This window comes from Parambassis ranga, chromosome 5, assembly GCF_900634625.1.
Source record: "Parambassis ranga chromosome 5, fParRan2.1, whole genome shotgun sequence".
Classification (NCBI taxonomy): domain Eukaryota; kingdom Metazoa; phylum Chordata; class Actinopteri; family Ambassidae; genus Parambassis; species Parambassis ranga.
Window position 1 is genome coordinate 6,264,865 of NC_041026.1, and position 16,185 is coordinate 6,281,049.

Sequence of the window (16,185 nt, forward strand, 5' to 3'; positions counted from 1 at the left end):
ATGAGGAGGATATTTTTGACTTCACAGTCAGACGTCTGACGTCAGCCTGTGATTTTGCACCTTTTGTCACTTTTTTTTTTTTTGCCTGGAAGTTCGTGTTCAAAAACACACCAGATATACACAAATAAAGAAAAAACGCGTACACATCCTCATCTCCACACACATGAACACACCCTCCCCTCCTCATCCTCTCTCCTCCCAGAGGCACAGAGATATTTTTATCTCCCATAAAGCCAAAATGCTAATGAAGCATCGACGACACAGATACATTTCCATGATTTTTCATATCTGGCTCCTGCCACTACGGCTGTGACACACCACGGCACTTCCTGTCTGCCGTCGTACACATAAACCGTCGCAGTCACAGCGGCTCTGACCATAATTATACATTTAAAAACGCCATTTAATCATGTGTTCAGCATTCAAATCTCATTTAGAGCCAGACGCAGCCAAGTGAGACGATTACTTCCAGTCCATTTACGTGTTTCCAGCATTTTCATGAAACAGTTGACAGTGTCGTGCAATAAGACCCACAGCTCCAACAACACAACATGACACATTACTACACAGAAATCCATCTGAAACATCACGTTTTAAAGGAACAGTCTGCAAACAGAGTCACACACTCACTCACTCTATCCAGCTATGCACAGACTCCTGACAGGAGGTACGGTGCTTATGTTTGTGTCAGCAAGCGGCGACATGTTCGTAATCTACATTGGCCTCAGGTTTATCAGAACCAACGACAAATTCTGCTCACAGATAGTCAACGATTAGTTCCCCCAATCAATGCTAGCAGTTAGCAAAAAGCTAATAAAGAAACATTTCCGATATTTTCTGACTTGCTGTGGTTGTGTTGTGCAGGATTATTGTGTATTTGCGTCACATTTCTGTGTGTTTGTCTGTATAGTTTTGTTTTCTCTTCATTTGCTGCTGTTTTGTTTATTTGCATCTTTTCACTAAAGGTGCTTTACAGCTTCTCAAATGTTTTTTTCCTTCTGATAAGAGCCCAGTTATAGAAAATATTAGTTTTAACCCTTTAAATGATGCAATATTTTGTACCTAAATCCTTCCTGATGTGTATAAATTAGGAAACGTGGTGTTTGCGCTTAAATTTTGATGCGTCAATGTGATGATACATGTCTACATGTGTTATATCAAAACTGCATGAAGCAGATTGAAATGACTGTCGACCTGTCAGGTCCTAGCTACTAGCTTGCTTAGCCACAGCAGGATTTGAATGGATTAGAGAATCAGGCGGTTCAGCGTTGTTGCGTGACTACTGACGCCTCGTTCAGACTGACCGCTGTCAGCCTGGGATCAGGGAGTCAGGAGGTCTATCCTGAGCAAACGGGGCTCTGCTTTGATTAGAGGAAGCAACCAAAGACAGTCTGTGTGTGTGTGTGTGTGCTCATACATTCACTCGTGGCATATCTGCAAATGCTCTACCCCATTCGTCTTCATTTCCTCTCGCAGCCCATCCTGCATTTCTCCACGCCACATCTGGTGGTCTCTCTGGTTTTAGCCAGGACCATCTGGTCTTTTCCTGCAGCCACAATGAGCCGTTTGCCATTTAGAATTTAGATTACGACACGCAGTCGCTCTTCCTCTCTTCCTTTCTATGTCTCACACTCACATATGAGTGTGTGCATGTGTGTGTGTGTGACACCTGCAGCTGTTCATATTCACACAGCCATTCATGCATGCAGTTTATCAAGTGTGTACTGACCATGAAAGCGGTAGAGGAGCTGTGGTGTTGACAGACAAGTGAAATAATGCCACTAACATCTGGGTCCAGATAGTGTTCACTACTAGTAACACGTGATCATGAGCAGTGAGGTAATTATGTAATGTCTCCATTCAAACAACAAAGCTGGGTCTGGACCTATTTTCACATCTGGCTATCACACACACGTGTCTGTGCTCAATCCAGCTTAACCCGGCCACGGTAGGACCGTGTGTGTGCATGTGTTGTGCCTTTATTTTTTTGTCCCATGTCGCTCGTTCTTTAGTTTTTTTTGTTCATTTTATTCCTTTGTAGCCCTGTGGGAAATAAACTCAGGGCAAACGGATGTTTACGCGTGACGATGTTTTTACGTGACCCGGACACTGTCTCCATGAACCCAGGGTATGACCAAGTATGACTTCGCTAGCGGGATTAGCTAGCCGCATTTGTGTTCGGACCTGAGCCAGATGTAAGCCAATCACGTTCAGGTTGTTCAGACTATCTGTATTTATCCGGCTACAGCCTGAATCCTGCTCTAGCCGAATTGAGTTCCACAGTGTGTGTGCAGTTTTTGGCACTTCACTGTCAGCTGCAGAGGCTGTCGTTTCAGCACACACACACGTCTTGCATTCAACAACTTTCAAGAGACTGAAGTATAACATTCTGTCTTTTAAAGTGCAGAATTTTGACATGCTGCATATATTCAGTAATTCCAGTGTAAAAGACTTGAATTGAAGTCACATGCTGTAAACAAAGTCTCTGCTCAAAGCCTAGTGAAGGATGCCTGATGATGTGAACATGGTTTGACAATCTTCAGAATGTGTCCTCATAAAGCCCTCGAGGGGCAGAGAAGAGGAAGAGGGTGGTGTTGAACAAAGCAGAAGGGATTAGCTCCGCTTTTAATTCCGATGGCGAGTCCAGCTGCTGCCGCCGGCTCACCCCCCTCTCTACAGTATCTAACTGTCTCTGTCTTTGTGGCTGCTGTTTTTTCCGTTGGCCCAAACACCGGGGGCCAGGAAGTGCATCCATGGTGACGGCAGGAAGTAAAGCCTTGCCTGGCGGTCACTCAGAGCCAGGTCTCAAAACGGCAGACAGGACTCTGTGTAGCTCCTTTAAAATCTGTACCGTAGCAGCGTCTCTGACAGTTTGGATGGTCTAATTTTATCTGCCACTTGTTTACCCATGTGTTCACACTGTGAACGTTAGCAAAATGCTCACGATCTTGCTCTTTCTTTGACATTTACCCTCTGGTTTTACACCAGCTTGTGGCAAAAAGTTCCGTGCTAATCTGTATGCAGGACACATCCACATGGTGCCCACCGTGTGTGTGTGTGTGTGTGCGGTTTGTTTTTGTGTTTGTGTGTCACTTGGGAGGATTGATTGTTGGCTCGGCCTACACAAACCGATGCTGAGAGAAAAATAAGAGGGCGGTAAACACCAGCGTGTGTGTGCATACATTAAGAAAACACACAACAAAAATGTGCACATACATTAAGTGTATTTATATTGTATGAATACATGTATTAGCATAATTATATCTTATTTACTGTTGCATTATACAATAGTTTTTTTTGGCTAGAAAAAAGTACATTAGTATATTATGAAATATAATAATATGAAGTAGTTGCGATTTCCTGTGGATTTTAACAGGTTGTTAAACTATTTTACCTACAGAAGTAAACACTTAATGACTATTTCAGAGACAGATTCAACAAAAACTCGGTGACAAACAGTTTTGTCAAACATACTGGTGCTGCTACACTAACAGCCTCCATATCTGAGGCCTTCTCTCGTTTACAGAGACAAAAAACTGGCAAATCCCATAGAAAAATGAACCAAACTGCTTAATGCAGATAATACTGAAACACTAAAAATACTAACTTACAAAAAGATGCATGTCTTTATTTTTATTTGCTTATAAAACTGCTGAATTCACAACAAACCTTGTGGATGTGTTTATAATGATGCCCTGCCTCATCTGCTGCATCAGTGTTTCCCTGTTCATATAATGCTCCACTGTGTCCTGACGGTCCATCACATGTGTTTTATTCTTGCTGATAAGAATAGGAGCAGGTGGCTGTGTGCACTGGCTCGGCGAGGCTGAAGCTTGCAGGCTAACAGGAGCTAACCTGGCCTTATTACAACATGGGTTAATGCTGAAAACAACTCTAACTCTCTGTGTCTTTGTTGGAATCTCCTCATGTCCATTGTGTGTGGGGAGGGAGCAGAAAAGGCAACAACATGTCGTCAGACAAATAAAACCGTCTACTGTAACTGAAAGTAAACAGCAGCTTCCTCCCAACTTTTCTAAGTTGATTTAACATCAACCTAACGTCACCTGGGTCCATGTGACAAACAGTCAGGCTTCAGCATGAGCTGGACTTTGTGGGATGACACTGACGTCACCTCCTCCAGCTTCGACCAGCTTCGAGCAGCACTGACGGTTCTCTTTACGGTGTTTTACGCTCGCTCGAAGAGACCACTGGCTTTGTTAGGTCCGTTACTATAGTAACAGTATTGCAGCGCTGTGGTAACCAGGAAAACATGGAGTGGATTCAGCGGTGAGGTTATTCTCTTATGAACCAAGTGGAACGGAGTTTTTCACGAGCAATCGAAACAGCGTTAGGTGGAGTTTCCTACTCACTAAATGTGGGGGGGTCCAAACGGGCCGTTTTAAAATGTGGGGGGGACACGTCCCCCTCTGATATAATGGTAGCGACGCCTATGGATATGCCATTATCTGATGAGCGCTAATGCTAGCAGCAGTTACAACTAGGACAGTGAGAAAAATGCCTCAGAAGTTGTCAATACTTCCCAGGATGCATCTGTGGAGAGTAAGGCCCAAAAAGCAGTTTATTCCTTTGTAGTCCTGTCGAAAATAAACTCGGGGCAAAGCTGTCGTAGTTTGACGGTTGTTTACATATGGCTTCTGTCCCCATGAACCCGGAAGTATCACGTCGCTAGCGGGATTTGCTAGTCGTATTTGCATTCAGACCTGAGCCAGATGTAAGCCAATCTAGATTCCTCTGAGAGATGGATCGAGATCAATCTGGATATATCCAGATACGGCCCGAATCCCACTCTAACCGGATTGATTTCCCCAGTGTGAACAGCTGCTAATACGGCGACATGAGAGTCGCTTTTGCCTCTCAGGTATTTAAACATGGTGCCAACAGTACAAACAATATCGGGCAAACCACCACCTGCCTTTAAAGATGCTCTTTCATGCTTCTAAAATAGGTTTAGCTGCACCACATGCTGAGTTTTCCTTTATAGTTTGGGTAAAGTGACTGTGCAGAAGATCAAATCCTGTCACCGTTTAAAGGAAAGGAAGTCTGGATGCTGTAAAAACAGGCCTCGGCTCATTTGTTTGTTCCAAGAACAGGTTTACCTACAGTCTGCCAGGTTTAGCTATTAGCCCTCTTCAGCCTCACAGAGCTTTAATCAGCTTCACATTCAGCTTATGATCAGGTTTCATTCAAGTTTATCACGGGGCTTATATGAAGGTCTGATTGACCTGCCAGTGTTTCATCAAAGAAGGTATTCTTTGAAGAATACCTCAGATTAAAGGCATCTCCCTCATTATGGATAAAAGTCCATTCTAGCTTTAACACAGCACCCAAAATCATTAATAAGGCCTGGGAGCTGAGAGCAGTTGCGTAGTAACAGTGACTGCAGACGGTTTAAAGGATGAAGCCGGTGTTATGAAGAGGAAGTGAAACTTTAAAGATGTATTTGAAGTTGATTTAAACATTGAATCCTCAATGAGCTAAACTGTTAGCAGAGAAACCAAAGTCTGATCTTGAAATGGACTTCATGGACTGTAGCTGATGGTCGCATCACATCCAGGTACGAACACAGATATTAGCGCTTCTTTCCTGAGATGGAGGAGCTTTAAAAAAGTTTCTGCTGAAGTGAGAGACTATGAAATGAAGGTACCAAATTTAGAAAATGGCTTCAAGACAGGAGAACAAATCAAACCAGAGAGGACGGAGAAGTTATGACTAAAAATAAAGACAAACTGATGGATTGTTAAAAACAGATATCTGAATCAGCGCTGCTATTTTTACACACAGCAAATCTTCTTTCCTCCTCATTGAAAAATGGGCCAGTGGCCTATATTCTCTGGCGCTTCACTGCTTCTCTGCAGATTAGCGCTGCTTCCTTCTTTTCCTCTCCTCTTCATCCCTTCTTTCCTTCTCCCGCTCTCTCTCTCCATCTCTCTCGCTCTGGGCTTTTGAACTGATAAGTGCTGGCAGTGCTCGCTGCCTCATTGGACACGAGGCCGTCTGTAAAGAAAGACACTGAGTTTTTCATCCTATAATCCTGTGCTGTTCTTGCTCTTCACTTCACTGTCCAGGCCTGTGGTGTGAACCAGACAAGGGTTAATCCTGTGCCGGGTATCTCCTCCACAAACATCTGAGCACAGAAAACACATCAGGAGCGATGGCTTGGTACACAAGGTGCTTTATACATGGGCAGCGAGACATCAGAGTAAGATTAATGGGCAGAAATCAATTCTAATGTTCCCCGGCAGCAAGATGCTCCTGTGGTGAGGACGACTTCAAAGACTGTCTGTGCTGAAGACAGCAAAGTGAAGAACCAACGTCAAGATTTCTATGACTGAGATGTGGATCCAGGGCCAGATGACGCAGCTCGATAACGCTGCGCTGGACCTTTCAGTGGCAGGACTGTACTTCCTGCTGCACCTTCGCCGCCACGAGCTACTGTACCACAAACGCTGGTTTAAACTCCACGCCGCTGTTCTTATAAGTCTAACAGACCATTAGTGGACTAACTTATTTGTTAGCTTGTTAGCACCACATGAATAAATCATAATGCGTCCATTACGGAATCCATTTTGTATTTGGAGAAACCGTGTCAGCAGAATCACATTTGCTAACCTTGAAAGTGCATTAGCAGGGCGTAGACTAAGGCGACCTTGTCCACTTTACTTGTGTGAAAGTCTCTTGAGGTTCAGATTTTCTTGCTCTCTGTGGTCACAAACAGCCGGTAGACTTTAGAAATCCAGACACAAGCAATGTTTCTTCCTCTCTTCCGTCAGTGTTGGTGGGATAATCAGAAGGTTTGAAACAAAACACGCTCAGCTGAGAATCGAAACTGACTCAGTGAAAGTGGAAAACATGCCACAGCTGCACGCTGAGAGCCCGGTGTCACTGCGTAAGCCCAGCAGGACGCCGCGGTGTAACAGGGAGGGATGAAGCTGCTACATGACGATGTGCAGCGAGGGCCGGTCGATCCCTGTGGTGACCGGACAGTGTTTCCTCCTCCTTGGTTTCCATCTGCAGGAGGGGGGGGGGCTTCTGTTTGTTGTTTGATATCGGACAAGAAACCTGCAGGAGGGCAGGCCGGCTCGATTTAGCTCCTGTGGCATGGAGCATTGATCAGAGTCCGACTGTGTCAGATCCTCCATGTCGGTAATGGAGAGAGTGCTGCATGAGATTACAGACACATTCTTCGGCTTCTTCCTCAACCACTGATCAAGAATATGTAGAAGAGAAAAGCAGCAAAGCATGAGGGCTGACGTGACATGTGAACACGTTCAGAGATGCTGATTTCCTGTATCTGTTGTTGGCCAGGAGAGGTAGCAGCGGACGTTTGCCCTCTGATCCTACAGCTCATGAGAGAGAAGAGATGCTTTACTGCTCTGAGGAAGAAACAACACAAAGATGTGAGATCTGTCTTTGTGCTGTAGAGCCATGCATTGCCTGAATTAGTGGATGATTACATCAGGTCATTACATAATGTTTGGAAGATGCCAGACTTTGCCATACATGGAGAAGCAAACTGATTTTTGTGGTTATTCATTGGAGATTTAAAGAAGATGGAGAGTGGGCGGGACTCCTACTCTCAGTAAAACACTGATGAAGACGAGTGGAGGTCCAGCAAGGTCAGGGTATGTTTGATGAGAGGGTTAATGAGCAAGAGAGTCGCTTCAATGAGTCAAACATGGAAGGAAAAAGATTCCATTTTTACTATATTTATTTGGATTTACTGTGATTAGAGGTCGGTTTTCAATATCTATTTGCACCTGGGTCTATTTCAGGCTTGGGTGTAAACAGCACCTGTCATTGAATGTCTTGCATGTGGTAAAGCATCAATGAGAAATGAGGTTATGTGAGTTAATGGGACCAAACGACGACAGTAAAAGAGGAGTAGATACACTAAGCTGGAACATTAATCTCATATTTGTGATGTGCTGTGTAGTCAGCAGCAGATCGGAGTCTGCTTCTAGTTGCAGATCTCTGTCAGATTTCTGAGCTGCTATCCTGGTGGTTTGGTTGCCATGGTAAAATCTAAAGGCTTGTCTTCACGCTGGAGTCCAGCACAGTGGGCCAGCGCTGTGTGAGTGTGTGTGTGGTTGAAAAAGTGTGTGTGTGTGCCTTTATTAAACAGAGGTCTGTTGATCATATGACCAATCACAATGTCAGTCAAGAGAGCAGCAACAGCCTCATGTTGTCTCTTTGTTCTCACTTTGTGTTTGTCTATGTGTGTGTGTTTTTATAGTGCATCGTATCACAACAATGGTTTTTTGGAAATGTGAAGTCATTGATAGAGCATTTAGGTGATTCAGTGTGGAAGGAGAAGTTTTACCACATGTACACAAGAGTTTTTTTCATGTGTGTGGGCTTTTATTCTGAAGGAGGGGGGGTGAGGTGAAAAAGGAAGGGATGGTAGTAGGGGTAGTGGTGGTCTCTGCCCTGTCGCTAGGTAACAGTCTGCAGGCCTAAAGGCAAAGCCAGGCCTGGTCTCCATGGCAACGCCATTGGTGTGGAGGGTTTTGGTGAGTGTGGTATACATACTGTATGTCTGTGTGTGTGTCTAACAAAGAGCAGCACTGAATAAAATAACAGATCTGATCTCAACCTGCACTCAGCAGATGTTGTCACAGCTTTTTTTCGTCAACATTTTTTTCACCTGTGCACACACTGCAGTGCAAAATGTGTGTGTATGTGTGTGTGTGTGTGTGTGTACAAGGACAAGGCGTGACAATAAATAACAGGACAAACATGAGAGGAAACAAGCAGCAGAGAGGGAGGAAGAGTACGCCACGTCTGGTCAGACTGCACACAGTGAAGGAACTATAAGAGACTATAAGAGGAGGGGGTACACTGGGGGTTAACAGCTTAGTTACTACTAAATGCTGTAGCTTTTGTTTTTTTTTTGTTACATGCTGCAATGAAGCTAGCTTATTAGCAGCCACACTGAAGCAGAACAAGGTGCCGCTTTCCTTTAATTAAAGGCATAATTCAATAAATGGCTGAACATCTGTGCACTGTGTGGACGCTGCAGAGGGGGTGTGTTCTGTTTGTGTAGCCAGTGGTGGAAAGTAACTGTTACTGTTACATTTGATGAACACAGTGCTGGACTGATGTGAGGTCAGACTCTGCATGGAGGTGGTGTCACGCTGCCAGCTGTGTTTCTATAATGAGCCTCAGTCATGATGCCGGTGCTCTGGCTCAGTGAGCTAACTAGTTAGCTGCTGTCTGCTAACACAGGTCCATCCATTAATGCCTGATTAACATGAATCATAACATGAATCTACAGCAGGAACACTGACACAGTAAACATGCTGAATGCCTGTTTGTTATCAGCAGCCTCTCTGTTCACTTGATACCCACAGCCTGCCTCATGACACACAGACCTGTCCATAGCTGCTTCTGGACTGAACATGGACATTAACTACACATGGTCCATTTTCATTTGAGATGATTTCTTTGATTATTTTAACCTGTTCAGATCCTTTGCAATGGAAATCAATCATATATATTCAGTGTGTGAGTACTTTTACTTTGAATACTTTAAGTACATTTAAAAGTACTTTAGACTTTTACTTAAGTAGGATTGTTGATGTAGCACTTCTACTTTTACTTGAGTATATATTTTGCTGGGTAATTGTACTTTTACTTAAGTACCAAGCTTCAGTACTTCCTCCACCTCTGTGTGTAGCCTGCTATGAGGATATGCTAACAATTACAGCAACTACCTCATGGACACAGCAAACAGTTAAATGACAAGAGTTGAGTTCTAAAAGTTCGATTGAAAAGGCAGGCAGATGATTAACATTTTTAACAGAGGCAGGTTAGCCAACTCTCATCCCATAATTATTCAAACATACGGGCTGTATTTCTGATTTTATACCATAAAGTTGGATACAGCTACACCCTCAGGCAACAAGTTAATATATAGCGAAATGTTATAGAGTGATGAATAAGCTGTTCGACTCCGCAATTATAATTTCAATGACAACTCTTTCACTGGCTCTGCCTCACACACACACACACACACACACACCAACACACACACACACCAACACACACACACACACACAGGCGAGCAGACAAAAGCATGTTTGTGTTCATGAGAATGTGAAGCACAGTGGGTCTCTATGTATGGAAGCAGTGTCAGGCTCGTCCCAGAGAGACCAGAAAAAGAGGGGGGGGGGGGTTTAGAGGGGGGTTTACAGACTCTGTTCCTCAGAGAGTGGCTAAAATACAGCAGATACATTAAAAAATGCATCTCGCTTCTGTTTTTTTCTCACGTCTGAGCTCACGTTTTTGCAACATGGAATGCATGGAGCATTGTTGGTCAGTTATCTGTCAGGAAACTATAAATCTCACGTGCTGCCTGTAATCTATATGTGATGAAACACATTTTTATTTTTAACTTGAAAGGTTTGAGTATGGTGTCCTCTTTGTACCAAAAATCCCCATAATTGTGAAGTTATATCTTAAAATTGTTACAGAACAACTGATATTTATGAGAATTTCAATCAGTCGTTTGCTTTTTTCGGCCTCTTAGGCAAAGATAAAGACTAAAATAATATATTAGCATCTTGAAGTTTGTGAAGTGAGACAAAACTGTGAAGATAATTTTGGTTTTTGGTTTAATTTTGGTTTTCTAGCACTTGTTAGTTGGAGAAGTGACACCTCGAAGTCCAAAACTTTTAAAGTAATGTAAATAGATTCTTTTTATTTTGAAGCATAGCCAATATGCACAAGGGGGTGGGGGGTCTTTGATTCATGGCTGAGGAAAGAGTTAACAGCAGCGTGGAGATGGAGCAGCGTGAAGGAGGCGGCAGGACAGAAACACTAAATGTAGCCACTCCATCCATTGTTGTGTTTTTTTCTCCCCCTCTCCTTTAAAAGTACACAAAAGCAGTGGCAGTCCATTGTGGTGCAAAACAGTGAGCGGGCAGGGCGACCTGGGTCGAGAGAGAGAACGCACACACACACACTCATTCTTTCAGACTCCCTGTGATAGACAGCTCATGGACCCACACACACACACACAGCATTCAGACTGAGGTTGTATTGAGTGGAGTTAAGGTGCATGTCCGTGCTCTCTCCCACGCAGAGCTTTGTGTTGATTGAGCAAGTTGCTCTGGTTAGAGAGGAGATGAATGTGACATGTATGGAGAGTAAAAGCGCTGTCATCACTGTGCTCTCACCCCATGGCTCAGATTGTGGTTCATGCAAACTAAACCAAATGTCACCATGAGCCATGAGAGAGCAGGCCTCAGAGATCTGCTCTGGTCTGGTTACATCCGGCATCATGAGAGTTAGCACCTATTTATCGTCATATATTCAGAATGAAACGATGACAACCTCATGAAAAGCATCCATGTGCTCCTGTGAGAGGGCTGAGACGATCAAGTGCAGATAGTATCGCTGCACAGTGACACACATCATCATGCTTTCCACCAGCCATCCATCTAAATGCTCCACAGTGGAGCAGGGGGCCCTCTGCTGGCAGCAGTGTGTAACAGCAGTCCCTCTTATATAGGTCACAGTACTCATCATCACACGGCTCCTCTGGGCTTTCAGTGCACCGTGTTTATCTGCGATGAGACGGGGGGGGGGGGGGGGGGGGGGGGATCAGAAGCAGACGGAGCTTCGTGCCAGTGCCCACGATGCACTGCAGCCTCTCCGCCAGCTGCATGGATGCCAGGGACTGAGGAGTAATAAGGGGGGAGCTGCTGTGTGTGGCAGGATAAAAAGAACAGTCCACATGTATGGTTCTGTGTCAGATGGTGAAGTTGCTGAGGTGATGCTGGACCCCGTCCAGCTCAGATGCAGCTGTTTTTGGGGTGACCTTAATCATCACCACGAAGCTAATCTGCTACCTCATTAAACCCACTGAGGGCTGTGGAAATCCTACAGCAGACGTGTGATTGGTTGGAAATGTAGTAAACACACTGGGCAGCTGACCATATCTCAACTGTTTTCTAGACGACTTTCATGTCTGCAGCCTCCACAGATGGGAACACTCACTTTTTTGATTGTTTTCTTGGTTTTAGTACGTAGACGAACACGCAGGAAAGGCTGACTATTGATTTGTGATTTATGGTGTTATTCTTCATTTGTTTCACTAGATGGAGACAGAGAGCCTCCGGAGTTTATGCTAAATTCTCAGTTACTTTTCCCCCACTCACTCAGCGTAACACCATAACCTTCCATCCCACTCTGACAGTATGCTATTGTCATTAGCCCGACTGTTTTCCACTGCAAAGTCTGGGAAGTAGGTGGGCTGCTGCACACTGAGCAGCATCAGACACTTCCACATAACTTCAGGTACCATGTTTTCATAGTGTCTGTCTCCTCTTTCTGGTCCAGACCATGGCGGAGTACAGCTCTCTGCTCAGCGACCTGTCTGAAAACATCACCAACGAGGACTTGGAGCAGCTCAAATCGGCCTGCAAAGAGGACATCCCTGAGGACCAGAGCAACAACATCACCTCCTCCAAGGAGTGGTTCAGCTACCTGGAGAAGAACGACAAGCTGGCCCAAGGTAAGCAGCACAAATGACATCGTCATCCTATGACATCAGTCAGTTCAAGGCCTTTGGCGATTCACACACCCTTTCTCCTGGCGCCTCACATGCAGATAACCTGTCGTACATCGAGCACATTTTTGAGATTTCGCGGCGACCAGACCTCCTGACGAGGGTGATCGAGTACCGCACCACCGTACTTAAGATTTCTGAGGATGACGAGATCGACACCAAGCTCACACGCATCCCCTCGGCCAAGAAATACAAAGGTAAAGAAAACTCAGTGTAACTGTCTTCTTGCTCTGCCAACTCTTGCCACTTGCTGCCCCCTTGTGGTGAAAACAACAACTGTAACAACATACTCAAAGCCCCAGCTTTTTGGCTCATATGAAAATCATATCAATCTCACTTTTATTTTCCAAAACAGACATCATCCGCCAGCCCTCTGAAGACGAGATCATCAAGTTGGCTCCTCCACCTAAAAAGGTGTGAGCTTCGGATCCCCAGCACTGACCTTTGCACCTGGATTTCTTCACTCCAACTGACTGACCGACCACTTCTGACCAACCGCATCACTTCCCCCAAGTCGCTCCTCTCAGACACATCCACACCACCCACCCCCACCCCCCCACCTACAACGACAACCAATCAGATCGTAGCGATGCAGCGTCTTCCCAAACTCCGAGGAGACAGGAAGCTACAGAAAATGAGACTTTACAGGAAGAAATCTGGAGATGGACTGACAGTGTGTGTGTGTGTGAGTCTGAGGAGAGAGAGAGCCAAAGTCTACCCTGGGTTCAAACACTGAGTGGGTCAGTTTAGAATGAGTGTGATCTGTTCAGTCTGTGATGCTGCGTTAAAGCAACTGTCTTTCATGTGTGTGTGTGTGTGTGTGTTGAAAACATCCGAGATAACAACAAACAAAACTGACACCCTGAAAACAAATACGATGTGTAGGCTACACGCTGTATGTACAGTGACGCAAAATCGGACTAAAATACTTCAGAAGCGCTTAAATGTTCAACTTGAATGTGCAAAATAGCCAAAAACATGAGAAGTAAAAAACATCATACTGCTATGTGGACTTAAAATGAAGCTAAAACATAGTTTATGTAATTAAAACCGATTTAGGTCATTGGGCGAAAATAACTAAACTGTAAACATATGTTTTTTTCTGTGAGTGTAACGTGAAAGGAATCGTTGTCATTTAGCAGAAGGTTAGCGTTAGCATAGTGGTGAAAACAAGCCCAACGATAGCTTCACTTTACACATCTGTCCAGCGGTAGTCGGACATATTGAAGTGATGACGTGAGATTGTGTGGAAATGCTGGTTAGCTGGATTTTTGGGCTAGTTTTATGATTAGCTAGCTCGCTGTAGCTTGTCACATGGACACAGGAGCGGTAGCGACCTTCTTATCTAACTCTCTGAAAACTAATTCATCAAAGTATTATCGGCTATCAAGCTCCCGATTAACACAAGGTCGCGAAACTTTAACGTTACTCTCCCTCAGCTACAGGTCTGTGCACTCCCTTTACTCTCACTCAGATATTTTATGTTTCCAGAGCAAAAAAAAAAAGTCTAATATTTTAGAGAAAGATATTTAAAGATTATCTTCGTAGTAAAAAATGCCGATATCTGCCTTTAGCTCATAGCAAGAATTATTTTGAGAGGAAAGCTATAGCAGCTATTTCTACCTGACAGAAGTCCCCTATGTGTAGGTTTTCTTATCAATACAGGCTCGTTAGCATCAAAGTCACTTATATGAGCTGGTTAGAAATGTAAATACATTTAATATATAACAGTAAATAATATATTGACCTGCAGTCCATGTTGAAGTTTTATCGCGGTCTTTCACCTTAATGAATCCGTGTGTGATGAAAAAACTAACTTTAGAAAAAGTATATTTTCAGAGAGTATATTGGAAACAATGATTTTATTATCCCATTGATCAGCATGTGATCTGAGTGACAGACCTCAGTCCAGACAGGAAGCGTTACTAACCTGCACAGAAGGCAGATCTGATCTGATCTGATCATACCACTATGCCATTCCCACCGTGCACCAACACACAATAGCTAGCAAGACTGTTGAAACCGATCTATAATAACTGCTCTTATTGATCACTGTGTATCTCCCTGTGACGAAGCCTTAGCAGACTTTGTGTTAACCCTGAAATTGTTCCAGAACTGAACTGTGTGTGTGTGTGTGTGTGAGACACGGAGTCGAGGCGTCGAGTCAATCAAAGCGGCTCTCCTCTTTTTTTTTTTTTTTTTTTTTAATGAGAGCGCTTTTATTCTGAAATTTGCTAAGGACTTCAGTGTTGGTGTGTACAGAATGTCTCTGTTGTCCTCAAAGCTGTAGGATTTAAAAAAATATGAGGCAACTACATAAAAGTCTGTTAGTGTACGACCAGTTATTAACCCCTGCATCATCACTCCAGCCCCAGCCCCAGTGCCAATGACTAAGACTTTTATTTGTTTCCCCCTTTTTTATATTGCTTGACGTATACTGTGGTGTTGAACTGATTTGTATCCTATGCATTTATGTCTGTAGGAAAACTCTGCACTGTAACACATCCTCCCACTCAGTCTAAAGCTCTTTAATTGTGACGGGGTCAGGGGTTTTATTTGTTTATTTTTTATCAGGATCCTGAAATCCTTGTGTTGAATTTGCATGTACTGGACGGAGTGGCACTTAAGAAAAGAAAAGTGTGCAAATTCAGGGAAGAAAAAAAAACTTGTCAGACCAACTAAACTGTTCTTTAAAAAAACTAAAGTCTTAATCTTCAGTAGTCCTTTAATGTTTACAGCTGAACAGCAGAGTGGACATGTTTGTGTAGAATGGACTATAAGAGGAATATTCTCCCTTAAATTAAATTAGACACTGTTATATATTTAACTTTCAATGAGTCTAAGGCCCCGTTCACACTGGAGAAAGTCAGTCCAGCTAGACTAGGATTGAATCCAGACAGCCTTTAAGCTGGATACGTTCAGACCTATTTTCAAATCTGGCTATCACACATGCGTGTCCGCGCTCAATCCAGCTTAACCCAGCTTCTTTGTTGTCCTCCAAACCACTAGGTGGCGCCTCGTAGTATACAGAGTCCAACCAGGCCAGGGTAGGACTGTGTGTGCGTTTGTTTTTTTGTTCTGTGTCGCTCGTTTTGTCGTTTCTTTTTTTTTCAAAAAGCAGTTTATTCCTTTGTAACCCTGTCTAAAATAAACTCGGGGCAAAGCTGTCGTAGCTCGGCGGTTGTTTACATACGGCTTTTGTACGTGACCCGGACACTGTCCCTGTGAACCCGGAAGTATGACGTCGCTAGTGGGACTCGCTAGCTGCATTTGCGTTCAGACGTGAGCCAGATTTAAGCAAATCCAGCTAGATCCACCTCCGTTAGGTGGATTGAAATCAATCCGGATATATCCAGATACGGCCCGAATCCCCGCTCTAGCCGGATTGGTTTCCCCAGTGTGAACGGGGTCTAAGAGATTTCTGTTTAAATAATAATTACCCACTAATAGCATCATCAAAATATAACTTATTTCCTTCCAGACTAGCTCTTGTTAGGCCAGACCCTTAGTGAAGCGGTGGCTGCTCTCTTTTAGCTTTAGCCTATTGAATACAAAGTGGGCCCACTGCATCCACCACAGAGCTGAACAAAGCG

At 44.0% G+C, this 16,185-nt stretch overlaps 1 protein-coding gene across 1 annotated transcript in view; it reads left to right on the forward strand.

Annotated features, from left to right (window-relative positions):
• Positions 1–15,746, forward strand: part of pea15 (proliferation and apoptosis adaptor protein 15) — a 29,918-nt gene extending 14,172 nt beyond the window's left edge. Inside the window, exons 2-4 of the mRNA XM_028405334.1 lie at positions 12,364–12,538; positions 12,634–12,789; positions 12,948–15,746. Of these exons, the coding sequence (XP_028261135.1) occupies positions 12,367–12,538; positions 12,634–12,789; positions 12,948–13,012 (393 nt within the window). The 5' untranslated portion in view covers positions 12,364–12,366 and the 3' untranslated portion in view covers positions 13,013–15,746. The remainder of the gene's footprint in view (positions 1–12,363; positions 12,539–12,633; positions 12,790–12,947) is intronic.
• The last annotated feature ends 439 nt before the right edge of the window (positions 15,747–16,185 follow it).